The sequence below is a fragment of the Protopterus annectens genome, chromosome 3.part1, assembly GCF_019279795.1.
Source record: "Protopterus annectens isolate FY-2018-M chromosome 3.part1, PAN1.0, whole genome shotgun sequence".
Classification (NCBI taxonomy): Eukaryota; Metazoa; Chordata; order Ceratodontiformes; family Protopteridae; genus Protopterus; species Protopterus annectens.
The window spans coordinates 1836177419-1836203681 of record NC_056732.1 but is presented as its reverse complement, the minus strand read 5'-3'; the positions used below and the strand labels follow the sequence as shown (position 1 = coordinate 1836203681).

The window sequence follows — 26263 nt, the reverse complement described above, 5'->3', positions numbered from 1 at the left end:
GCTGACAGTAACCTTCTCCTTGTTCAGCCTGATGAGAGGAACATCCGTGTGCCTTACTATAGAGTCTCCTATTACTAGCGTGTTAGGTATGGTGTTTTGCCTTAAGGGCTGTTGTAAGGCACACTGCTGAGGTGAATCGTGTGTTTTCTGGCTTGTGTTTGGGGGTGCAGGTTGCTTGCTTGTCTGCTTTGGATGGCACCGTTTCTTTTTCAGATTGGTACCTAGTGCCTCCGAATATGTTTTTGTGTATTTATGCATATGTTTTGCTGGTGCTTGTTTTGTAGATTCATGTGTGACAGGTGGTGTGATGCAAGTGTGTCCCTTATCCTCTTGACTGTCTGTTACAGTCATGGGTTGAGAGCGCTTAGCCTCCAGTCTGGCTGTGTATTTGCATCTCTCACAAGTGTTTGTGTCTAAAGGTAAGAGGAGAGGGTTGTCTGTATACATGAGGCAGTGGTGACACTGCCTCAGGATGCCCAATTCCACCAGATGAACTGGAGAGTACACCTGAAGCTGACCTCTGGATATGCTTTGAAGAGTAAATTGAACTTAAAAGACCTGCGAAGTCCTTAATCCTAGAAGTACTCGGCATCTGAATTATACTGAGGTTATCAAATCAAAATGGATTACTGAACTGGAAGCATATGCATAGTCTGGTTTGAATTAGTGTTTCCTTAAAACTAGCACTGAAGTTGAGAAAGTTAAGATGCTAATAGCTATTGTATAACGATTTACTGCATATACAGTTTTGTGTTTTGCTTTTTATCTTTAAGAGGTTAATTAAAGAAGGGTGATGTAATCTTAATTTGTGGCTTGATTGTGTATATATGGAATGTCTTTGAAGTTTCCCTTTTACCTGAAGAAGCCTGAGGTTAAAATGCATTTGTTACTTTACAAGGCATCTAGTAATAAATGGACTTTTTTGCTGTAGTCAGTATCATGTCTGGTACCAAGTTATGTTTTTTTTTTGTTGTACACTAGGGCAGCCTACAAGCCATAAAGTCATAAGGCTAATGCAGCACTGAGAATGATTAACATTCTGGTTTGCAGAACGGAACAGAAAATGTAAAATAAAAACCTCGTAGTCATTATTTCCCTTCAGAGTAGCACTTCTCAGCTTTACAAGGAAGGCCACATTCCAAATAAGGAACTATGAGAGCCACAGATTTGGATGACATCACAAAGATTATAGTCCTTACCCAGTGAAACCATGTTCTCGTAATTCTGAACCATCACCTCTCTGTGCAGCTCTTTCGCTTGCTCACTCAGCATCTTCCACTCCACATCCGAAAACTCAACAGCGACATCGTCAAAGCTTTCTGGCATCTGAAATACACAATGTGTTAGTTTATACAGGACTTTGCTGTAATAAGAGATTCATTTAAAATATTTTAATACAAATATAATGAATTATGTTAAAATTCAGATGGACACTAAACTGAATAAAAAGGCATTAAAGAAGCAAGACAATTACTATTTTTATCAATATTTTATCATATAGTTTAGGTACTGCTATGGGTTAGAAACACAGGTTGAAAAACTGCAGGGCTGCTGGATGGCTTACGTAGAAATTACCAAACAAAAGTTATGGCCAGTTTTCATAATTACAGATCTGCAAGAAATATGGCGTTTGGTGACATATAGGACTGATGCGGCAGACATCAGCACCGTTCCCCAGATAACGTTCTCAGACAGCCACAGCACTGCTCTCCATTTCAAACACACACTACAAACATCTCTTTCCATTCCTGTGGTCAGAGTGAAGGATGAAGCATATCAGAAAATTAAATAAATAAAGAAAAGGCAGAGAAGAAATCATGGAAAGGATGAGGCTGGGGGGGGGATGCTAGCAAAGATGGGTAGGGTTCCCATCTGCCCCCCTTTATGCAGGACAGTCCCTATTTGGACAGTTGTGCCTCCGACAACTACTGAAAAGTGGCAAATGTCCTGAGATATTAGGACAAAAAATATTTCCTAAGTTTTCTTCACTTATTGCATAAAACAATTATTTTGTACCTGAAGCAGCATCAGCAAATCAAATGCTATAAGAATAAGCTTTTATTTTGGCAAAAAAATGAAGTCCTGTCCTTTGCATTGGCTCTGGGTATGGTTCGTCCTTCAAAAGCTCATGTTTCTTTAAAAAAAAAAGTCCCACTTTAGGCTGTTTGAAAAGGTGTCAATCCTACTTACAGCAAGTTTGTGCAACTTTGTGCATATCTAACATTACTGTAAGTGTTTATGACTTTTGCATCTGAGAAGAGTTCCATCTTTGGTAGCCTCTAGGACAGAGCTCTTAACTAATCCTCCTAGGTGGCTTAGTAGCCTCAAGGACAGAGCTCTTCACTAATCCTCCTAGGTGGCTTAGTAGCCTCAAGGACAGAGCTCTTTACTAATCCTCCTAGGTGGCTGTTCTCAACATCAGTACCCTAGAAAGAAGACCTGGATGAGAATAAAATGCAACTTGTCTGTGGGTATTATATAATGAAGAAAGTCTTCACCTAGGCTAAAATACTCTGGGATGAATCCACACAAACTGACAGACTAGTCAGTTTTGGTACCAAACCAGAGAATAAAATACGGGTTAATCTTAAGATCTGCTCTTAACTTAAGATATGGAGGCTTGGCAGAAAGAATCTATAGCTGCAAAATACTTGTAACAGAAGTAATGAATACTAAACAAGAGAGTCTTCCAACAAGAATCTGAAGTCAGATGAGGCTGTAGACTCGAAGTGAATGCGTCAACAGTGTCAGTAATGCACCTATGGTGCAGAAGGCTGTGGGTTCTACTCCCACACCAGGTTGAGTGACTGCTGACACTGCAGTGCAGAATGGGGGAGGGTACAACCTGAGTGTGCTATCCTTTGTATGGAACATTAAACGGAGGCCCCTCTGCTTAACTTAGTGGTTGCTCAGCTGGATGTAAAAGATCCTATGGAAAATAGAAGTTTCTCCACTACCCTGACCAAATTTCCCCTAGAAGTATAAATACCACATCAGGTCTCCTCTAAAGAGAGGCCACTAGCCTAGTTGGACTAACCCAGTTAACTAAACAGTAAATAAAAAAAAAATAAAAAAACAAAGATTCCTGAGCATAAGGTAAGCAACTTATGGAAGAATGGGATCTCTTATTAGGGTGATTAAAGTACCATACTAGAAGATCTTGTAAACTTTCAAAACATGCTAGGGAAGAATAATCTTGCCTAAAATGAAAGTTAGAAATGGTTGACTGTTACTCTTCTGTCAATAAATAATGTACTACTTGTACAAATGAGGCATAGGAGGGATTTAACCCCAAAGTCTGCTACCAAAACAGAAAAAAAAAAAAAAGGCCATATCCCTTGGTACGTTTTCACAGTAGATGGGTTTTAGATAGACATGATGACACAGCCATAAAAACCTGGCACCATCTTCACTGGAAAGTACAGTTGTACAACATCTAGCCACAACAGCAGAGGTCCTACTTCTCACTGTTGCAGTATTCTTTCATCTTGGCATATCCTGCCAAGCACAGCCCAGCATCTAGCCAGTACACCAAAGCCTTTATACCTTCCTGGTGTCATACGTTAGATGTATATCCTACATGCAAGGTACATATGTGATGTACAGATGCCTAATCTTCATAACACAAGTGCCTCAGGAGAACCAGAGAAACAACGGGTTTACATTAAATGCTCGAAGTTACTGAACTTTGAATACGATATGATCAACACCATATCAAAGTCCAGTAACATCAAACACCTAATAAAAAAAAATCACAAAAAGTCAAAAAATAGACCTACTTGCTTTAAGCAGGTGGGCAAGCCCCCCTGCACCCCTCACACTCCCCACTACTTAAATATTCAAACTCTGAGACTGCACTACATTGAAGTAAATGGAAATCTCCCCTTATGGAGATTTCCATTTACCTCTTCAATGTTCTGCGGTTTCGCTGTTTACGTGTCGACAATGTCAGATTAGACATTGTGAACGTTCACGATTCCGATATAGATCCGACACAACATGACCATCCAGGGAGAGAAAGAGAAGGAGACAAGGATGCAATAGAAAACCCTTCAGCCATCAGTATTTATTTATTTTACATTTGTTTACTGGGATAGTCCGACTGGATGCATGTCCATTTTTAGCTGAGGCCCTGGGAGAAAAGCTCCAAATAGACAAACTTACACAGATTACACAAGAAGTTAGATAACATTAGAAAATATAAAACAAAGTGATTATGTACAATGGTTTAGTAGTGTTCCCTAGTAGGGACTCCATTCTCATGGACAAACACAATTAAAAGCAAGAGACGTCAGATTGGATATAGAGCTTGGTGACGTAGTTGCATGTTATGATATTTACCGATTATGCTTTCAGTTTATAATATACTGTGGTTGTGGTGCTGCGGCAGCGTTGTCGCCTCACAGTTAGACATTGCCCGCTCGATTCTCAGAGCATCTTCTGTGTGAAGGTTGTGCGTTAGGCCTGGCAAGCCAGCACGTAAAAAAAAAATCTACTGCCAATCATTAGCGGACCGGAGTTCCGCTGTGGCGACCCCTAACCGGGAAAAGCCGAAAGGTACAAACAAACATGCTTTCAGTTTATAACTTAATCAGGGTTGGTACATGGGCAAAGCCAGTTCACTCAGATACTGTTTGAGGTTTTTTTGAAGAAACTTTTGGAGGATTGTAGGGTTATATAGTTTGGCAACGAATTCCAGGTTTTGCCAACAAAGTTGGCAAACAGGGATTCACCAGCAGAGTTATTAGCTTTGTGGGTTTGGACCAGTAGTTTGTTGGCTGACCATAGGGATCTCAGGTTGCTATATGGCTTAATAATATTTATAAGTGAGGGGGTATCCTCAGGGTGGTATAGATTTTTGTGTGCTATTAAGAGCTGACTGAATTGAATTAAGCTGGGCAGTTGTAGCCACTCTAGTTGTTTCAGATTCTGGCAGTGGTGGGTTCTATAGGTGGAGCCAGTGGCGAAACTGGCAATATGGTTGTAGCTATGGGACAGCTTACCTAGTTCGGATTTGAGGTTTGAGAGTACAGGCGAGGCATATAAAACAGTACAGTAGTTGTGACCGGATGATTGCAGTCCTAGCCAGTGGGGTTAAAAATGTCTTGTTTCTATACAGTGATCCAAGCTTCTTATTGATGGTCTGCATGGTTTTGTTGACCTGTAGGTCAAATTTGAGATTATTGTCTAGGATAACCCCTAGTAAGGCAACAGAGAGAGAGAGGAGGAGCAGGAGGGAGGGACTGAATACCGCAACTGTTACAGTAAGAGCTTACACAACAGTCGTATGTCCTTTATCACTGTTGCAGTTTGGGAGAAGGAAGACAGGAACAGCCCTCCATAAACCAATGACTGATGGTGCTGGCAAATCGTATCCTGGCCCTAGAATGGCATTGAACTTATAATGCTTTGTGCAAGTGTGAACAGAAGACCAAGTAGCATCTTCCAGGATGGATCTAGTATTCAGACCCTTGAAGAAAGCACTAGAAGTGGCCACTGCCCTGGTAGAATGAGTGTGAACTGAAGAGGAAAGCGGCTTGACTAAAAAGTATAACAAAAGGAAATGGCCTTAGAGATCCAAGAGGAGATCGTTTGCTTGGATACTGTCAAACCCATTTCCTGGCATGAAAGGAAACAAAGTAACATCTGAGCTGTCTATATAAATCCCAGATGTGTAGTACCTTCCCATTAGCATACTGTGGAGAAGGAAAGGAAGGAAGATGAAAAGACAAATCATTAACCACCTTGGGCATAAAAGCAGGATTAGTACAGACACTGTCCTTGTGAACAAAAAAGGAGGCACCACCATGAGGAGCTCAGAAGTTCTCTTGGCAGAATTAAGACGCACTGCAATACAGTCTTCCATGTACAATGTATAAAAAGCCAGGTACAAAATGGGACTGAGTCAATTTTTCTAAATTAAGGTTCCAAGAAGAAGGAATAGGCTTTCCTTGGGACCCTGATATGAAGGACACTTTTAGGTACTATTGGACTTCCAAAACTCAAAAGCCAGAGGTGACTCAAGGGCAGACATGCAGACAAGGCTGACAAATGAGCTTTAACAGAAGAATACACAAAAGTAGTACTCAGCAATTCATACAAATATGAAAAGGACCATAGGGACCCCCACAGAAAAAAGGATCCTGTTCATGCTTGAGACACCAAAGAGAAAATCACTTCTATTTGCTCACAAAGGATTTTCTCGTACTTGGTTTTCAGGCATCCAGCAAAACCCAAAGCACATCCTCAGAAAACTGGTGCCTGGAAGGAATCAATACCCAATCGCCCAAAGCATGAATAAGTGAGGGGGAAAGAGAAACCCTCTTACCCTCTGTGAAAAGATCCATCCTTTAAAGTAACTTGTGATAATTGCCCCTGACCAGGTAGAAGAGAAGGGAGAAGGGAGAACCAGTGCTGTCTGGACCAAAAGGGCATCACCACCACGATTTTGGGCCTGTCCCACATGATCTTGTGCAGAACCATTGGTAGCAGAGGAAGATAGGGATTCAGAAATATCTCCTTCCAAGAAAAAACACACGGCATCCAATTTCCACGCCAGAAGACTTGGAACTCTGGACAGTAGTCTCTCCTTTCATAATTGCTCTGAAGGGATGTAAACTACCAGAGGAATCAATTGAAGGACTGCAAAATTCCAAGCCTTAGAAGCCAGCCTGCAAAGATCATCAGACTTTGTGCCCCCTGCTTGTTGTACCATACGAGTGCGGTATTGTCTTTAAAAACCTTTAGAAGAACTAGAACCCAAAGGGAGTGAAAGAAAGGCTACTAGAGCGCTTATCTCCTTGATACTGATATGGCCGGACATCTGTTGATGGGATAGAATCCCTTTACTTTTAGACTGTTGGAGGAAACTCCCATATCTTTGATTTGAAGCATCTGTGTGCATCTCAACTAGGAAGAAGAAGCTCCCCAATCTTTGATCTGAAGCATCCATGTACAACTCATCTAGGAAAAGGAATCTGAAAAGGCTGACCTGGATTTAGGGAGATTTGCTGAATCTATCACTGCAGTTTGAGTTTGCGACAGTGTAAAACAGTCTGGAGGAGACTGAAGGTAACAGCACTGCAGCCAAACAGCCTTGAGATACCAGTGAAATTTCCTCAAATGGAGTTTGACAAAGGGAGTCTTGGGAATGGTGGATGCCACAAATCCCACGGCTCAGAGAAATTAAATTGCAGGAAGAAAGTACAGTTGTGTACACCTACCATAAATGTAGATGTTAGAGTGTCTTCACTGTTGCAGTCATAACTGTAGGGTGCTCCTGCCGGCAGGCAGCCCAAGGTCGGCCAGAATCCCAAAGTCTGGGTCCGGCGTCGGCTGTATAAGCTAGTATCCTGACGTCAGTACGCCTTGGTACATAGCCCTCAGCCGACACCATCTTCTCCAGCCTTTCTTGCCCTAGATGTCAGAATACCTCCAATAAATCAAAAATGAATCCAACAAAGGAAACACAAATACACCACAAAAAGGAAAAGAGGGGATAGGAGGGAGGGAAACCCCGACTGCAACAGTGAAGACACTCGAACATCTACATTTATGGTAGGTGTACACAACTGTACTATGTTCTTCGTGTTTCACTGTTGCAGTCATAACTGTAGGGTGGAATCCCAAAGCAGTGTAGAGAGGGAGGAGGCTTTAGATAGAAGAAGGGGAGGCAAGAATACCCTGCAAGACAGCAGAGGCAAAGCCTGCCCTAGACTTAGAAAACAAAGGAAGATTGTAGTGCTTGGAAAAAGTATGCACTGAACTCCAAGTGGCAGCTTCCAAGATATCCTTGGTAGGTACTCCTCTGAGAAAAGCTGTAGAAGTAGCAGCTGCTCTAGTAGAATGACTTCTAATGGTTCCAGGAAACTGTTTACCATGATGAGTGTAACAAAATCTGATCCCATAAGCAATCCATTTGGAAATGGTTTGTTTAGAAATAGGTTTTCCAAGTGAACTGGAGGCAAAGGAAACAAACAGTTGGTTAGACTTTCTGAAATCTTTAGTCTTGTCCAAGTAAAATCTTAACTGCCTGTGCACATCCAATGAATGCAAAATCCTTTCCCCTTTATTTTGAGGATTTGGAAAGAAAGTAGGAAGGTGAATTGTCTGATTCAAGGCCACTTTCGAAATCACCTTAGGCATGAAAGTAGGATTGGTCCTCAAGGATACTCTGTCCGGATGGAAAATAAGGTAAGGTTCCACAGCCATAAGAGCTTGCAACTGTGAGACCCTTCTGGCAGAGGTCAAAGCTAACAAAAGAACAGTCTTCCAAGATAGAAACTTAATATCTGAAGATGCAGCAGGCTCAAAAGGAGGCAAAGTAAGTTTTTCTAAAACATAATTAAGATCCCAGGCAGGGACCGGAGGGGTCCTTGGAGGCCGCAAATTCTTAGCCCCCCTCAAAAACTGCTTCACCAAAGGATGTGAAAAAACAGGAGGATCAGAACTGAAATGCGCAGAGATAGCAGAAGCATGAATCTTAATGGATGAAAATGAAAGTCCCTTAGATAAAAGCTCCGAAAGGTAAAGCAAAATAGAGGAGAGATCAGGAACCTGAGGATCAGAACCTCGGTCCTGCATCCAAATAGAAAACCTCTTCCATTTAGAGGCATAAGATTTCCTAGTGCTAGGCCGTCTAGCTTCCAAAAGAACATCCAAAACTTTTTTGGGAAGACTAGAGGCAATCAAATTCCTTTGAAGAGCCAAGCTGCCAAGCAAAGGGTCTTGAGGTTGGAATGAAGCAACTGACCCTGATGCTGGGACAGAAGCGAAGGGTTCAGTGGAAGAATCCAAGGAGGCCCCGAGAACAGGAGTTTTAGAGTCGGATACCAAAACTGTCGAGGCCAATTTGGAGCAATCAAGATGAGGAACTTGGGCTTGTCCTGCTTTATCTTCAGTAGTACCCGAGGCAGTAGAGGAAGAGGAGGGAAGGCATATGCAGACAGACTTCTCCAACTGAAAGACAGGGCATCCACTCTCCATGCTGTTTTGTGGAAGGACCTGGTGCAAAAGTGAGGCAGCTGATGATTGAGATGGGATGCGAACAGATCTATCTGGGGACATCCCCAAACTGCAGTAATCCTTTTGAACAAGTTGGTGTCTAGCATCCATTCGTGAGGATCTGAAATGTTTCTGCTCAGGCTGTCTGCTAAAAGATTTTGTTTCCCTGGAATGAATTGAGCCTGGAGATGCAGATTCAAATTTAGAGCTGTGTCCCATAAACTCATAGCCAGTTTGCAAAGGGGTAAGAATGAGATCCCCCCTGCTTGTTGATGTACCACATGACCGTGGTGTTGTCTGTGCGAATTAGCAGAGGCCCTGGTTGTAAAAGGTGCTTGAAGGCCAAAAGGGCATTTTGAACTGCCAACATCTCCTTCAGATTGATGTGCCAGTGAAGATGGTCCTTTGTCCAGGTTCCTTGCTGGCAATTGTCTAGAAAATGTGCTCCCCAAGCATAATCCGAGGCGTCCGTGGTTAGGATTTGAGTAGGTTGAGGGAGACGAAAAGGTTTTCCTTCGTTTAAAATGCATGCCCTGGACCACCAGAGGAATTCCTTCTGGAGGCAGGGGATCAGAGGAATCAGAATATCCAGATCGTGATAATGCTGTGACCATACACTTTTCAGATACCATTGAAGCTTTCTCATGTGAAGCCTTACGTTTGGAATCAACAGAATGCAGGAAGCCATGTAGCCCAGAGCCTGCAGGAATTTCCTTGCAGTGAGCGGAGATAGAGTTGCCAAGGTGTTGAAAGTAGAAGCCAGCTGAGTTTGTTTTTCTGGAGTGAGGTAGGCCCTTTGTAAGGTTGTGTTTAAGAGGGCTCCCAAGAATACCATTTGTTGAAAAGGGATTAAATGTGACTTTTTTATGTTCACTGAGAATCCCAGTAAGAGGAGAAGACGTTGAACGAAGTCTAGGTGTTGAAGCAGAAGATCTTTGCTGCCTGCCTGAATAAGGCAGTCGTCCAAATAGGGGTAAATCTGAATCCCCTGAAGTCTGCAGTAAGCCACTACTGGTGCCAGGCACTTGGTAAAGACTCTGGGCGCAGTAGATAAACCAAAGGGCAGAACAGAGAATTGAAAGTGCCTCGAACCTGCCTTGAACCTGAGGAATTTCCTGCGTTCTTGTCTGATAAAGGAAGCCTATTTGCATATCCCTAAGTCCAATGTCACCATCCAGGCGTCCTGAGAGAGCATTGGAAGTAACTGTTGCAGAGTGAGCATCTTGAACTTTGGAATTTCCAAAAAGATGTTTAACACAGAAAGGTCTAGAATAGGTCTCCAAGAGTTTTGTTTTCTGGGAACCAGAAACAGCCTTGAATAAAATCCTTTTCCCATTTCCAAGAGCGGAACAGGCTCTATGGCTCTCATGGCCAGAAGAGCATCCACTTGAGTTAAGGCCTCTGACCATTGAAGTTTTGGCAGATCTGGCCAACCGTGAGTCCTTGGCAAAGTGTGAAAGTGGAACTTGTAACCTTTTAAAATCACATCCAATACCCATTTGTCCTGGGTAATATGAGTCCAATTCCTGTAAAAAAAGTGACAGTTTTCCTCGGAGAGGGGCGTCCAGGTAAAGAGGTCCTGAAGCCCAACCGAGAGAGTCATTGAGTCTGTTTTCTTTGAGATTGGGATCTGTCTTCTCCCCTTCTAGGTGAAGAAGCAGTCCATTGTCTAGATCTGTACGAGGTCTGGCCTTGACCACGGCCTCTGGAGCGTCTATATCTTCCCCTTTGAGGCCTGTCAGATGTGGTAAGGACCCATTTTTAGTGGGCCAATTCCTGGAAAATCTAGGAGGCTGAACCTGCAAGAAATCTTTTACAGTCTGCATGGACTTTGCCTTTTCTTCCATCTTTTTAATAACTTCCTCAGCCTTAGAACCAAAAAGAACATTATGTTGAACAGGGGCATCTAATAGTTTGGCCTTAACCTGTTCAGGCAAACTTTGTTCACGAAGCCAGGCATGTCTCCTAATCACAGTACCAGAGGCAGCAGCCCTGCAGGAAGCATCCAAGGCATCAAAACCACAATGTAAACTATGCTTGTTAACCTGTTCAGTAGCATGCAAAACATCCTGAAGTTCCTTATCCTCTGCACAAGCAGGTACGGAAGCAAGCTTTTGCTTTAAAACAGACAAAAGAAATTGCTGGTATTTAAACATATGAAACTGGCAATTCAATGCCCTTACAGAAAGGGTAGCAGAAGTATATACTTTTTTGCCCCACCTGTCTAAAGCACGAGAATCCTTCTCAGAGGGAATAGGATTTTTAGAAGTAGCAACCTTAGCAGCCTTAGAACCCTGAGAAATAGTTTCAGGGTCTGCAGAAGGATTTTTAAAAAGAAATAAATGAGAGTCAGGAACCCTATAAAATCTATCAGGCTTAGAAGGAGCAGGAGGCATGGAATCAGGATTCAAATTAGCCTCAGAAAAGCATCATCCACAATGTCCAAAACAGGAGGGATAGCTAAAGGCCTATGCTGAGGAAGAAGAAGAAATTCTCTAAGCCTCTTTTTGGAAGCAGAATATTCCTGTCCTTCCCAATGAAAATGTTCCCTCATCTCATGCAAGGTTTCCCCAAAAGAAAAATCCTCAGGCGGAGAGGCCGAGGGCAAAGATTCCTCAGCATCCGAATCCTCATAAGGGGGGAAGGAATAGTCCTGATCAGAGGAAGAAACAGAAGAGACAGAGGCCTGGTCAGAAGAATCCAGAGTAACATCCTGTCGAGGCCTTTTCTCAGGAGGGGGGTGAGAACCCCTAATCATTGTAAGCAAGTCTTCAGCCATCCTCAATAATTGTTTTTGTGTCTTGGGAGTGGATTCAGAAGCAGCTTGAGCTGAAACTTTAGACTTAGAAGGAGTCTTTGTCTTTGCCTTTGCAATAGTAATGTGAGTAGGCCTGAAAACCTGCACAGCGGTTCCGGACCCATCTGAAGGAGCGACGTCCGAAGGTCCTGCAGCAGTTAAAATAGTGGGCCTTGATGGCTCCCCATGGGAGTCCGTATCGGCCATCGGTTCAGAAGCGGCGGACGACAGGGGCTGCAAAAGCGCCTCACTGACGACAGCCGAACCGGACGCTGGCTCCAGCTGCAACGAGTCCTGTTTGGACCTCGGAGGCCTGTCTTTATCTTTGCGCTTCTTTTGAACTCCGGTAGTATCCGACGACATTCTGTAATTGAAGCGTCTGCCAAAATAATTTAAAGCCCAGTCGCACCTGCGTTTGATAGTACGAGAGTTGAACCTGGCACATAACCGACAACAAGAAACGTCGTGGTCAGGGCCTAAGCAAGGTAGACAGTAAGAGTGGAAATCTTTATGAGGTATTTGTTTCCCACACGCTATACAATTATTAACTTTTTCTGACATCGGAGGAACAAGAAAAAGATTCCCCAACGGGGTACTTAGCTTTGAGAAGAGAAGTAACAACTTCGGACCGACAACCACCAAGAATGCTGTTCGAAAATCGCCAACCAACGTTTTGCGAGCTGCTTTCCACCGCACGGCAAGAAAGACTGGAGAAGATGGCGTCGGCTGAGGGCTATGTACCAAGGCGTACTGACGTCAGGATACTAGCTTATACAGTCGACGCCGGACCCAGACTTTGGGATTCTGGCCGACCTCGGGCTGCCTGCCAGCAGGAGCACCCTACAGTTATGACTGCAACAGTGAAACACGAAGAACATCTGGAAAAGGAAGAGACTGGAAATAAGCTGTCAAAGACAGGGCCTTGAAAGGTGAAAGAGAATATCTGAATCCTGCAACCCAAAAACACTCTGTCCTGAAAGGGAGGGAATATTGACTTTAACAGATTGAGGGGGAATCCCGCACTAGGCGGGAGAAGCAGAGTTAAGTGAAGATTGTAAAGCAGAAGCTGCTGAGAGGGAGCTTGAATCAGATGATTGTCTAGATGAGGGAATACCTGAATTTCCTTGAAGTCTGCAAAATGTTACTATAGGGCCCAAGCCTTGGAAAGACAAAAAAGGCAAACCAAAGAACTAATAATGAGCGCAGGACAGCAGAAAAGCCTGGGAAAGTAAAGAGAGAAAAGGGTCTGAAGGAAGGGACCTTGAGAAAGGTGGTAACATTTATTTACTTACATTTGTTGACCGTAAGAGTCCGACTGGACACAGGTCTGTTTTCAGCGGAAGCCCAGAGAGAAAAGCTCCACATTAAGTATTATTTGCATTATACAGTTAAAACATAGCATTTAAATATAGACATTAAGTCCAGCTAAGGACGCAAGACAAGAATAAAACATAGATGTAAAACAGCTGTATAATATAGTACAATTTTAAAATATGGTGACATATACTAAACATGGTTACAAATGTAGTTCAGATTCATCAGTGAACAATTGATACAATCTGTTTTTGAGGTACATAACAGCCATTAGCAGTTGTTGCTGCAAGAAGTTAGTATTATGTGGTAGGTAGTTGGGAACATGAGTAGCCAAGCTTGCTAAGAGAAGGTTGTTGATAAGGGGCCAAGAGAGGTAGTCGATGGGTGGAGTGGATGGTATTAGAGGGGGGGGGGGGTTGCAAGGGCATATCTGGCAAGTTTTTAAGTGTGATTTTAGTAAGGATTTGAAGTGGGTGCAAGAAGTTACAGAGGTAACTGAGGATGAGAGGGAGCGTTCCAGAGTTTGGCTATAGTGCAGGAGAATAATGCTTCTCCAGCAGAGTTAATGGCTCTTGTGACCCTTAGGAGGTTTTTGTGGCTGGATCTTAGTGGTCTTGTGGTTATGCAGGGTTGGAGTAGATTCTGGAGAGATGGGACTTTTAGTGGTTGGTTTATTAGATTGTGGGCGAGTGCGAGTTGGTACCATGAAGGAGGTGGGGAAGCTCTAGCCAGCCCAGTTGTGCTAGCGAGAGAGAGACAGTGGTGAGTACGGTAGGAAGCCCCCTGTGGCGAATTTGGCGATCTTGTTGTAGAAGGTTTTGAGCTTATTTAGATCGCATTGTCTAAGGTTATTAAATATTGGAGAGGCGTAGAGTAGGGTAGAGATAAGATGAGACTTTGCTACCGAACTTTTAGCTGCTTTGGTAAGTAGTTGCTGAATTCTATATAATGCTCCTAGTTTTTTGTGCACTTTATTAATGGTCATGGAAATGTGAATGTCAAAGTTCAGTTTGTCTATTTCTACTCCTAGTAATGTGGTGTGTTCTGTAGGATGGATGGTGGTGGTGTCTTTTGCTGTGATGTTAAAGTGAGAGCTGTCTAGGGTAAGTTTGGTGGGTTGCAAGACTATTAATTTTGTTTTGTTTGGGTTGAGTATTAGTTGGGCATCAGATAACCAAGTTTCAATAGAAGGACATGCTTCCTGTGTGACTTTTTGCAGTTCGGGTAGGGAGTGGGCTGTGCAGATGATGGTCGAGTCATCTGCGTAATGTATGAGTGTGCCATGTGTTGTGGCTGAGGCTAGATTATTGGTGAAAATAAAGAGTAGGGGTCCCAGGATGGACCCTTGGGGAACCCCTATGGAGACTGGTAGTTGGGGAGATAGGTTGTCCTGCCAAACAACTGCTTGTTGGCAGTCAGATAGGTAACTCTGAAACCAGTTGATGACTGGTTGAGAGAAGGATAGGTTATTGAGAAGAGAGATGAGTTGTTTGTGTGGGACCATGTCGAAAGCTTTAGAGGTCTAGGAAGGTAGCCGAGGAGAGACAAACTGCATTTTTATTTTGTAGGATAGTGTTAGAGAAAGAGAATAAGGCGGTGGTGGTGCTATGGTTAGGTCGGAAACCGTGTTGTGTGTTAGAGAGGAGGTTGTTAGCAAGGAGGTGATCTGAGACTAGAATTAATGCATCTCTCTAACATAGTACATGTCTGGAATGGGTCTACATGACCCTTCGTTCCTGGCAATCAGAAACATTCTGGAATAAAAAGCTGTTCCTCTTTTGTGACAAGGGATTTGTGACAAGGGAACAGGTTGTTTGGTTCCTTGATCCACCAGATCCTGCAGGACCAGAGGAAAATGAGGGAGCTGGCAAATGAAGAGGCTGAGGAATGCCAGAAAGTGGAGGAAGGGACTTCATGCCATAAAACAAGCATGCTAGATAATGGAGAGAATCCAGGCATCTCTGGGTATCTGTTGCCAAACAGGAAAGGAAAGGGTTAGCATGAGGGACAAAGGAGTCTGACCGAGGAGGAGGGAGCCTGGATGTTAGCTACAGGCAGATTTATCAGGAAAAGAAGGATTTGGGCCTCTAAAATTCTGAGTGGGTTTATCTGCGAAATTCTGCTCAGTAACTCTTACTTCTAACAGGGTGTCCAGGCTGCCTACAGACAAAAGATGTTTTTGAAGCATAACAAGAAAAAGGAAGACAAATTCAATGAGTGGTATAAGCCCAACCTAAAAATCAAAGTACAAACCACACTAAAATATCAGGAGAGAACTGCAGTCAACTTTAAGCATACTAGAATATCTCTGCTTTTAGTGTGATGAAGTGTTTTATAGACTAAAAGCGGAGGATAATAAAGTTCTAGTACACTTTAAGGGAGGGTGGCCTAATGGTTAAGGTGCTTGCATTACAAACACAAGGTACAGGGTTTGAGTCTCACAAGAGATAATTGGCTAGGCTTAAAATGGCTCACAAGGGCAGTTAGCCTAATACTAACCTATGACCCTAAGTTGACTGCAGTTATCTTCTGAGGTTTGTGCTTTGTTTTTGAAGCACAGTTCCTCTGGAACTTGGGTAAAGGAGAAACAAAAATTAATTTGGGGTCCTTCATAACCTTACCCTTATCTTGCAGGTTTTTAAATAATTCTGCAGCAGCAGTCAAAAAGATTCTGGTTATCTAAGGGGGAATTCAAATGTTTGACCTTAATGTCCTAAGGCAAAGCCTGCGAGTGCAACCAGGAACACCACCTCATAACAGAATAAAATGCAACTGCCCTAGAAGAGGCATCAGCTACATTACAGGTGCATTTAGTGGAATAATGAGCTACCTGAGAAGCAGCACCCGGAAGAGAGTGAGCAGAAGTCTTACTGTCAATCAGGCATATAAGTCAACGTTTGCACAGCATGGCTGTCCTTGTCAGAAAGGCATAGCTTAGAAAAGGATCGAAATTTGCATGGCTTATCTGTGGACATGGAACTCACAGCAGGATCAGATAAAGGACTTTTACACAAGCACTTATCATCCTCAGGCACTTTGTAAACCCTGTCTTCTTAGGGGCTGGAGGTTGGGAATCAAGAGCCTAAGAAGCTGCTGTAAATGTGTCCAACAAGGCAGCTAAAACAGGAAGGACTGCAGAACGTCTGGGTGAGTCCATTTGCAACAGTTCATAATACCTCTTTATAAACCTCTGAAACTTGGGAACAATCCCATTTAAAAAGTGTTCCATCATATGGACTAATGTAGTGGGGGACAAACTATCTTCTTCATCAGACCCTAATGCCAAAGGAGAATGTACTTGTGAGAACTACACTAAGGGTTCTTCATTGGAGTCCAATTGAATCCTTGGGTCTCTTAGATTAGGTGGATGACCAGGGAGCAGCAGTAGCAGGGACAGACAATCCCTGTGGAGGGTTCAAAGCCATCAGGGCATTAAACACCCCTTAAAATCCTGCTACTCTTTGCAAGGATCCCTAGCCACAGTAAACATGTTTTTCTCTGGATTCAATAAGGGTAGCAGGCACCTCTTCCCTAACTAAAATTTGCCGAATCCCCTAGACCCTTCTTATATAATCAGTTGTGGTTCCCTCTCTACATCTGTATGACACATGCAGAATCTCAGCAGACCAGTGAGTAGGCAACTCCGTGTTGGCCTCCAAATGGACTGCAGCAGGGGAACTGGCATCACACCGAATGATCCTCGGGTTATTCATCTGGCCCGAGGGAAATGTCCAGTGGAGACTGAACAGCAGCAGTTTTAGTATGTGTTTTTTTTAGATTTTTTTTTATTAACAGGCAGCAGAACTTCAGGGAGAGTGGATTCGGCCATGGTATCCTGGTTACCCTTGGTCAACAATTTAAGATGTTGGTTTTTCAGGTAAATACAAAAAAGACAAATGGCTGTAGAGTGCCTTATGGGCAAATGCCTGACAGACATCACACTGATTATAGTCATGCGTAGTACCCAAACAAAAACTGATCTTCTAGTATCAGTCTTTATAGGGAATCTGCCTCCTGTGCTCATTTCCCCTTCCTGGACGGCATGAAAAACTACAAGGAGGAAAAAGAAAGGCAGGAACCCCAATTGGGCACTTATCTTAAGAAGGCTCAGTACATGAATCATCTCAGTGAACAGCGTACAGACCAAATTTCGGTTTAACTTCATAACAAAAAAAAAAAAAAAAAACACAGTGGTGCGATTGCTCATATGAGCAAATTGGAACCAAGAAAATGAAAACAGCGACAATTTGAAATGTTCGAAAATCAGCAAATAGAAAAGCAGATTCGCTGATTTTTTAACATAAATGTCCACAAAAAAATGTAATGCAGTGCACACCTCATACCCCCCCCTACTTTAATATTCTAACTCCGAGATCGCACTACAGTGGGCAAAGGGACCATTTTCCGATCCCCACTATAGTGCAATCCGCCCCAAACTGTCGAATGTGCAATGAGCGACTGTCACTGTGCATTCGCTCATTGCATATTCAAACCTTTTTCTGTTCGGCGTTTGCAAACGGTCTTTCGGACAATTGCTGTTCGCCCTTGTGCAATACACACACATGAAAGTAAACCCCAAATTTCAAAGTAGCATTTGGATTGGTGGCAAAGTTTTTCTGAGGATTAGATTAAACATTTGCACATCACATATGTACCTTATGCCCTGTGTGTAGAACAAACATCTGGCGTACAATGCCAGGAAGACGTAAAGGCTTGGTATACTGGCCACAAATTGGAATATACTGCAGAGGATATTCAACGTTTAAAGAAAACTGAAACAGTGATTAAATGTCCTTAATAGCGAAGCTAGACAGTCAGTTCCAGGGCATGCAGGTCCAGGTGACATTTGTCAGAAGGGTAAGACAACACTGCCCTGGATGGACCGAGCCTTACCAGATTCTGGAAAAGGTGAAGCTGAAAAAGGGGACCATCTAAGCTTAAGCAGAATGATAAGAATAACGTTGGGACTTGGCAAGACAGTGTCAATGTGAGCGATTAATCTGTATGCCGCTATGTCCAGAAGAGATTCAACAGCAGGTTCTAGTGCAACTTTGAATAAGAAACATTCAGCAATTTAGCTTCTGACTGGCTCATTATTAAATACAGACACTTTACAATTTTAATTTTATTTTACATTTGATTACTGTGATTGTATTTTACATTTGATTACTGTGCAAGTGTCCAGCTGGGCTGGAAGCCCAGTTTCAGTGGAGACCCGGGGAGGAAAGCTCCAACAAGCAGTGTACAGTTTATATTTACACAGAATAATTCAAAAGCTCGAACTTCAAAGAAAATAGCAAAAATTAGACAGCGGTAAAACAACCAACTAGTAGGAAAGTGGAATTATATGAATACTGACAAGTTATATTACAGCAATTAGTACAGAGTATACACACGTCTGATAACTAGTCAGCATCTTTTAATGGCGGATCCAGATTCTTAGGCAAGTAAAATAATGCAGACAGTCAGGGTTGAAGCAAGGACAGAGCCAGTGATTAAACAGGTGTTCTCTGAGGCTATGTTTGAATTTGTAGGTCACACTTAGATTGAGGATATGCAGAGGTAATAGTTTCCAGGACTTGGATATTTTGTTGGAGTATGGCGAGTCCCCAAAACAGTTTAGGGATTTGATAACTTTTAGCAAGAGCCTGTCTGAGGATTGAAGGTCTCTGATGTTATGGTTATCTTGAACCAGGTCTTTTAGGTCAGGGCCTGGTTTGGTTAGGATAGTATGAGCGATGGTGAGTTGGTTGAATTGAAGAAGATTGGGTAGCTCCAACCAGATGAGTTTTTGAGGAGCTAGGCAGTGATGGTCCCTGATACAGTCTTGCATAGGTTAGTGAAGATTTGTGAGGAGTAGAGGGGGGTGGAGAGAAGAAATGACCTGGCAGTGGTTTGTCTGGAGGTTTTGGCAAGATAGGGTTTAGCTCTATAGAGCTGAACTAATTTTATATGGATTTTTTTTTTTACAGTCATTGCTGTGTGTTTGTTAAGTTTTAGTTGATTGTTGATTGTGATACCAAGGAGTTTGGTCTGTTCTATGGGTTCAATTACAGTTTGGTTGGATGAATAGATGGTGAGAGTGGGAGGTTACTGTTAGTGGACCTGTTCTTGGTTAAGACCATGAGTTTTGTTTTGTTTGGGTTGAGGAAGAGATTGTTTTAGCTAGGTAGATTTCTGTGTTTTGTCCTGAAGTTTGGGGATGGTGGGAGAGCAGATGAGGGTGGCATCATCTGCGTATTGGACTAAGGTGACATGCTTAGTGGCAGAGTGGAGGTCATTAGTGAATATGGTGAAAAAAGGGGTCCTAGAATGGAACCTTGTGGAACTCGTACTGAGATAGGCTGAAGGGGTGAGAGGTTGTTGTTCCATTTGATGGCTTGCTGTCTATTGGAAAGGCAACTGTGAAACCAGTGAAGGGGTGAACAGTAAGTTGTATGAGCCAAGTTTGTTAAGGAGTTTTTTGATGCAGACTGTCAAATGCTTTTGACATGTCTGAAAAGACTAAGGAGACTAGGAGGCCTTTGTTTTTAAGGAGGTTTACTGTGTTGGTGAAGCTGATCAGAGCAGCAGTGGTGCTATGTCTTGGTTTGAATCCATGCTGAGAGTTGGAGACCATGTTGTTAGAGAGTAGGTAATTAAGTAGCTGATGGTGGATGCATTTTTCCAGAAATTTTGATAGAGGTGAAATGAGAGCGAAGGGGCGGTAGTTGGGAGAGCTCTGTAGATGGGCCACCTTTGTGGAGGGGTACGATATGTGAGATTTTTCCAGATGGTAGGGACAAACATTTCTGCGATGGAGCGATTAATAAGAATTGAGATAGGATAGCAGATCGAAGGAGCAGCTAGCTTTAAGAAATCATTTGGGAGAAGGTCAGCAGCAGGGGAGGAGGGTTTAAGTTTTGTAAGATGTGTCTTAATGTAGCTAGTCATGACTGGTGATAAGGAGAAAGAGCTGGGGGAATTGGAGTGATTAGGAATGGATAGCGGTACATTGGGGTTATTTTATAAGGGGGATGTTATGGAATTGATGAAATGAGAGTTAATTGAGAGGCTAGACGGAGTTGTTTGAGGTGGTTGGGGGTGGGGTGGAAGTTTTGTCGGGATTTAGTAGGTGGTAAATGCTTTGCCAGAATTTGGTGGGGTGGAAGTTTTGTCTGGCTTTAGTAGGTGGTAAATGCTTTGCCAGAATTTAGTGGGGTGGGTGGGGTGGACGTTTTGTCAGGCTTTAGTAGGTGGTAAATGCTAAATGCTTTGCCAGAATTTGGTGGGGTTATGTGCATGTTTTTGCTGCAAGTTAAGGAAGCTTTTTTGTCTAGTAAAATCTGTTTTTTTGGCTCTATTCCTAAGCTGCATAAATACAAGAAGGACTTTAGCACTTGTAGTTTGGTAGTAGGTTGACCAGGCTTCATCTCATTATTTTAGTAATGTTTTGGAGTTTCCTGATAACCATGGGAGATGTTTGGCTTTGGTGCAGACTTTCCTGGTTGGAGCTAATCTATCAAGTATATTCAGGAAGGCTTCACTGAAATATTGGACTGCATGATCAAGCTGTAGGGTATTTAGAGGGCTCCAGTCATTATCTGCAATTATACAGAGCTGAGTGTATATATTTTTTTGGTTATAGAGTTTAATTGTTGCTTAGATCTGTGTTGAAACTGTTGTCTCACTGTTCTGAGAGACTGATCGGCAAATATACAGAGCTGCTTAGATCTCTGTTGAAACTGTTTTGTCCCATCCACCCTTCCTATTTTTGGTTTGTAGTTTAAATATGGTGGCTTTTGCAGTTGCCCACCCCATTGTAGATTTGATCTGGGACACTCCCCCATCCCCCACTGTAGATTTGATCTGGGACACTCCCCCGTCCCATCTCTTTACCACATTGTACCTAATAAAACTCTTTCTGCACTTGCTTTTAGTCCTTTTTAATTTAATTGCATTTTTTAAACCGTGTTTGGTCTAATATTGCTGCATACTCAAGTGTGCTAGCTTGCACTGCATGTGAATTGTTGTTTACTACTGTTTTTGCTACTTTTCTGTAAAAAAAAAAAAAAAAAAAAACTGCAAGCCTGTTTCCTACTTTTCCTGTAACTAGTGTTCCAGATACAGATTTGCTGTATCCAGGATTGTATGTAAGCTTCTGAGTCCCCCAAGCCTTTCTGTGTTGGAGTGAAGCCTTCTAGCTTATCAGAGGGAGTGGTAAGCACTAGGTAACCGGTCTACCACATAAGTGGTGGTTCTGGCCCAGAATTTGTAGTTATTGGCTGTTTGGGCAATCTCTTCCATCTCTCTCAACTTTCGGATTTGAAAGCCTGTATTTGCACGTTTCTGTCCTGTAACTCATCTAGTGCAAATACAGTCTTAGTTTTAGCACTTAAATTTGCTTGTTCATGCTCAGCACTTGTAAGCACTAAATAAGCTACTAATTACTATAGCACTATCTTCCTCATTACCTAGAGGAAAACAGTTTTTGCACTTACTTTTCTCACTTGCTTAGAGAAAAACAGCTCTTGTACTCACTTTCCTCACTTATCTAGAGGAAAAACCCTGCAACTCTCTTTTTGCGCGGTCTTGCGCACAGAGCAGCGCCGGTTAGCTGGGGTATACTATTCCCGGCCCCACAAAGTCTGCGCTGTAAATTTTCCCTTAGAACTAGGCAATCCTCAACTCAAGCGCTTCAGATCAGCTGCTCTTATTGCAGCACTTGCAAAACAGAAATCAGCACTTGTCCTAATCTCGTAGACAGCACTATTACTCTCCAAATTTCCTAGACAGCACTATTATAATATAGCATAAGACTCTCGATCGTCATCTTCAGGTGTACTCTGCAGTTCAGCTGGTGGAATTGGGCATCCTGAGGCAATGTCACAACTGTCTCATGTATACAGACAACTCTCTCCTCTTACCTCTAGACACAAACACTTGTAAGAGATGCAAATAAACAGCCAGACTGGAGGCTAAGCGCTCTCAACCCATGACTGTAACAGTCAGTCAAGAGGATAAGGTACACACTTGCATCACACCACCTGTCACACATGAATCTACAGAACAAGCACCGGCAAAACATACGCATAAATATACAAAAACATATTCGGAGGCACTAGGTACCAATCTGAAAAAGAAACAGTGCCCTCCAAAGCAGATAAGCAAGCAACCTGCACCCCCAAACACAAGCCAGAAAACACATAATTCACCTCAGCAGTGTGCCTCAACAGCCCTTAAGGCAAAACACCATACCTAACAAGCTAGTAATAGAAGACTCTATAGTAAGGCACACAGATGTTCCACTCACCAAGCTGAACAAGGAGGTTACTGTCAGCTGCCTGTCGGGTGCTCGGATCTGCCACATAACACAGGCACGTAGGTCACTCCAGAACAAGTACAAGTATGACACTGTCATTGTACATGTTGGTGTGAATGATCTAAGACGTACCTCCCTGGACTACATGAAGAGAGACATTGAGGAGCTCTCTGATCATGTAGCCCAAGCTGGTATGACCCTGACCTTGAGTAGCATACTACCTTCACCTATAATGATACCACAATACAAAGACAAAATGATCAATTTCAACAACTGGCAAAGCTTCTGGTGTCATTCTAAGGGGATCCAGTGTCTGTCTGCCTGGGATGACATGCTAGACAAGCCTCGCTGTTTTGCCAGAGGTGGGTTACACCTGTCACCCCTAGGTTTTCAAATACTGGCCAAGCCTCTTGCCATCCCCATAGTGCTTTTTTTATTTATTTTATTTATTTTATTTATCATTTGTTGACCGGGAAAGTCTGACTAGGTTCCACAGAGCCCGTTTTCAGCGGAGGCCCGGGGAGAAATGCTCCAGATGCATGTCTTTGGAAAGGCTCAAAGGACAAACCAACCACCGTAACCAGCACAGGTAACCAAAAACTAAGGGCAATGCTACTCAAATGCCAGAAGTCTCAACCTCAAAATGCACACACTTGAGGCTCTCCTCAGCATGGAGAAAATCAATGTTTGTGCAGTGACGGAAACCTGGTTCAAGGCTCAAGAGAGCACCGCAGCACTGCCAGGTTACAATTCAGATCATACCTTCCGGCCTCAGTTACCGGATTGCAGTACAAAGGGCGGAAGTGTATCCATATTCATCAAGGATACCCATATCTCCAGGTTAGCAGTGCAGCATGATGTCCCAGAGATCATCCATGCGCAAATATCAGCAGGCAAAACCACATTTCAAGTCGTAGCCGTTATAGATCGCCCACCATGTCCCAAGATGCCCACTCTGCATTCCTTGAGACATTGGAAAATATAAAAGGTCCTACCCAACACCATAATCTTGGGCGATTTCAACTACCCTGGTATAGAATGGGCGAACTACCAATGTTCCAACTCCTATGCTCAGTGATTCATAGAATTTATAAATTCAAATGCCCTTGAACAACTTGCATGTTCCCTCACTAGAGGGGACAACATAATGGATTTAATAATCACAAATATGGGCGCCCATTGTACCACACCCATTATTCACTCCCTCCTTGGTCAGATCCGACCACAAACTGATAACCCTGGACATCCTCACCCCTCCACCTTCCCCAGTCAAAGAAACCATAGTCAAAAACCTTTCCAAAGCAAACTTCAAACTACTTGCATCCGAAGTGGAAAGCTTCACTATTCCCTTGCAGGAGGATAATGATATCCAGGATGCGGAATCCTACACCAAGGCACTCTATATGCATCTTCAGGATTGCATGGGCCATGCTATCCCAAATAAAACCAAGACTCCTTCCTAAGGCAAGAAGAAACCAATCTGGTGGACCCCGGCCATAAGCAAACTTTACAATAAAAGGAGGAGACTTATATAAAAAAAGGCCAAATCTCAAGTAGAAAAATCATCCCTGATTAGCATTAGTAAGAAATTGAGGGCCCTCATCAAGTCAACGAAAGCTAATTTTGAAAAGAAAGTTGCCAAGGATGCCAAGGATAACCATAAGGCCTTCTATGGCTACGTCAAAAACCTAAATGGCAACGCTCAGGTCTGTTCTGAGCTAGTACAAAATGGAACAAAATACACTGACCCTTCTGACATTGCCAACATCTTGGCTGACAGGTTCAGTGCAAATCCCCTCCCCCCTCACCACCTACAGGGCCTATTACCATTCCAGGGGACAATTATTACTGATACATTGGTTAACAAGGCTCTATCTAAAGCTAAAAACACTGCCTCCATGGGACCAGATGGCGTCCCAGGCTGCGTCATACGCGAGCTCCAAAAGGAATCAACCCCGCATCATAATACCCTGCTCAGTCACAGCATCTCCACAGGATATGTGCCCATAGAATGGCGCACGGCAACGGTGGCCCCGCTACACAAGGGTGGGGCTAAAACTGACCCTGGGAACTACCAACCAAGAAGCCTGACCAGTCTGATCTGTAAGGCTATGAAGTGAATCATTATGGAACACATAAATGGAGAGATTGAGAAAGTACAGTTTTGTACCTACCATAAATGTAGATGTCCGAATTGGATAGCATCTGCAGTCATAACAACTGGGTTGTCCTGTCGTCAGGCAGCCCTTCAGTCGGCCGGATTCCAAAGTCCGGGTCCGGCTTCGGCTGATGTCGCACTTCACCCGACGTCATCTCTGTTGGACTTCGGGTATAAAACCATCAGCCGACGCCATTTTCTTCAGTGTTTCTTGCCCCAGATGCCAGAAGCCCTATAGAAGGCTGAAAAATTTTGGATAGATGCCAATGTTTCCAAAAGATAGAGGTAAACACAAAAATAAGCATGTATGTACATAAATACAAACAAATACACCATGAAAGAAAACCCCCCACTAGCTAGCTATTAGAAGGGTAAACACCCTAGGAGTACCACAGAGGGGAAGGAGGGAGGGTAATCCTGACTGCAGATGCTATCCAATTCGGACATCTACATTTATGGTAGGTACAAAACTGTACTATGTCCTTCATGGATGCATCTGCAGTCATAATAACTGGGTAGAATACCATAGCCAACTAGGGGAGGAGGATAAAAGTAAATTATGGTGTGTTTAGGATCCCTTGCAGAACAGCAGTGGCGAACCCTGCTCGGGATCTGGAATATAGAGGTAAATTATAATGCTTGGCAAATGTATGCACGGAGGTCCAAGTAGCCGCCTCAATAATGTCTTTGGTAGCCACTCCTCGTAAGAAGGCTGTGGTAGTGGCTGTTGCCCTTGTAGAATGAGGTCTTATGTTTTGTGGGATTGGCTTTCCATGGAAGGAGTAACAGAATCGTATGCAATTTCCTATCCATTTGGAGATTGTCTGCTTGGAAATAGCTTTTCCTTCCCTTCCTGTTGCATAGGCTACGAAAAGTTGGTCAGTCTTTCTGCTATTTTTGTTCTGTCCAAGTAGTAGCGTAGCTGTCTATGTACATCCAAGGTATGCAGTATTCTTTCCCCTCTGTTTTGTGGGTTGGGAAAGAAGGTAGGCAGGTGGATTGCCTGGTTTAAAGACACTCTGGATACCACCTTAGGCATAAATGTAGGATTAGTCCTCATGGACACTCTATCTTGGTGGAAGATTAGAAAGGGTTGCACTGCCATTAAGGCCTGTAGTTCTGAAACCCTCCTTGCTGAAGTAATTGCCAGTAAGAAAGCAGTTTTCCATGACAGGTGTTGTAGGTCTGCTGTTGCTGCTGGTTCAAAAGGTGATAGTGTCAATTTTTCTAGCACAAAGTTCAAGTCCCAAGCTGGCAATGGTGGTTTCCTTGGAGGTTTTACATTCTTGATTCCTCTGAGGAACTGCCTGAGCAAAGGGTGTGAAAAAACAGGTGGATCAAAGCTGTATTCTGCTGAAATAGCTGATGCATGAATCTTGATGGAGGAGTAGGACAGGCCTGAATGAAGCAGTTCGGCCAGATACTCCAGAATGTTAGGCATATCTATGTTTGATACATCTTTTCCTCTTTCAGAACTCCAAATGACAAACCTTTTCCATTTCCCAGCATAATTCCTTCTAGTTGAAGGCCTGCGTGCTTCAAGAATAATGTCTTTAACTCTTTGTGAAAGTTCTGTATTAGCAGCTGCTATGTGATGTTCCATGCAGTCAGTTGCAGCGTTTTTAGGTTTGGATGCATGGTGTTGAAGTTGTTCTGAGTTAGCATCAAAGGCATCAGGGGAATTGGCCAC

General features: G+C 43.1%; 1 protein-coding gene across 1 annotated transcript in view; it reads right to left on the bottom strand.

Annotated features, from left to right (window-relative positions):
• LOC122798731 (oocyte zinc finger protein XlCOF6-like) overlaps positions 1-26263 on the bottom strand; it is a 338042-nt gene that overhangs the window by 209505 nt on the left and 102274 nt on the right. Inside the window, exon 2 of the mRNA XM_044067832.1 lies at positions 1200-1326. Within this exon, the coding sequence (XP_043923767.1) occupies positions 1200-1326 (127 nt within the window). The remainder of the gene's footprint in view (positions 1-1199; positions 1327-26263) is intronic.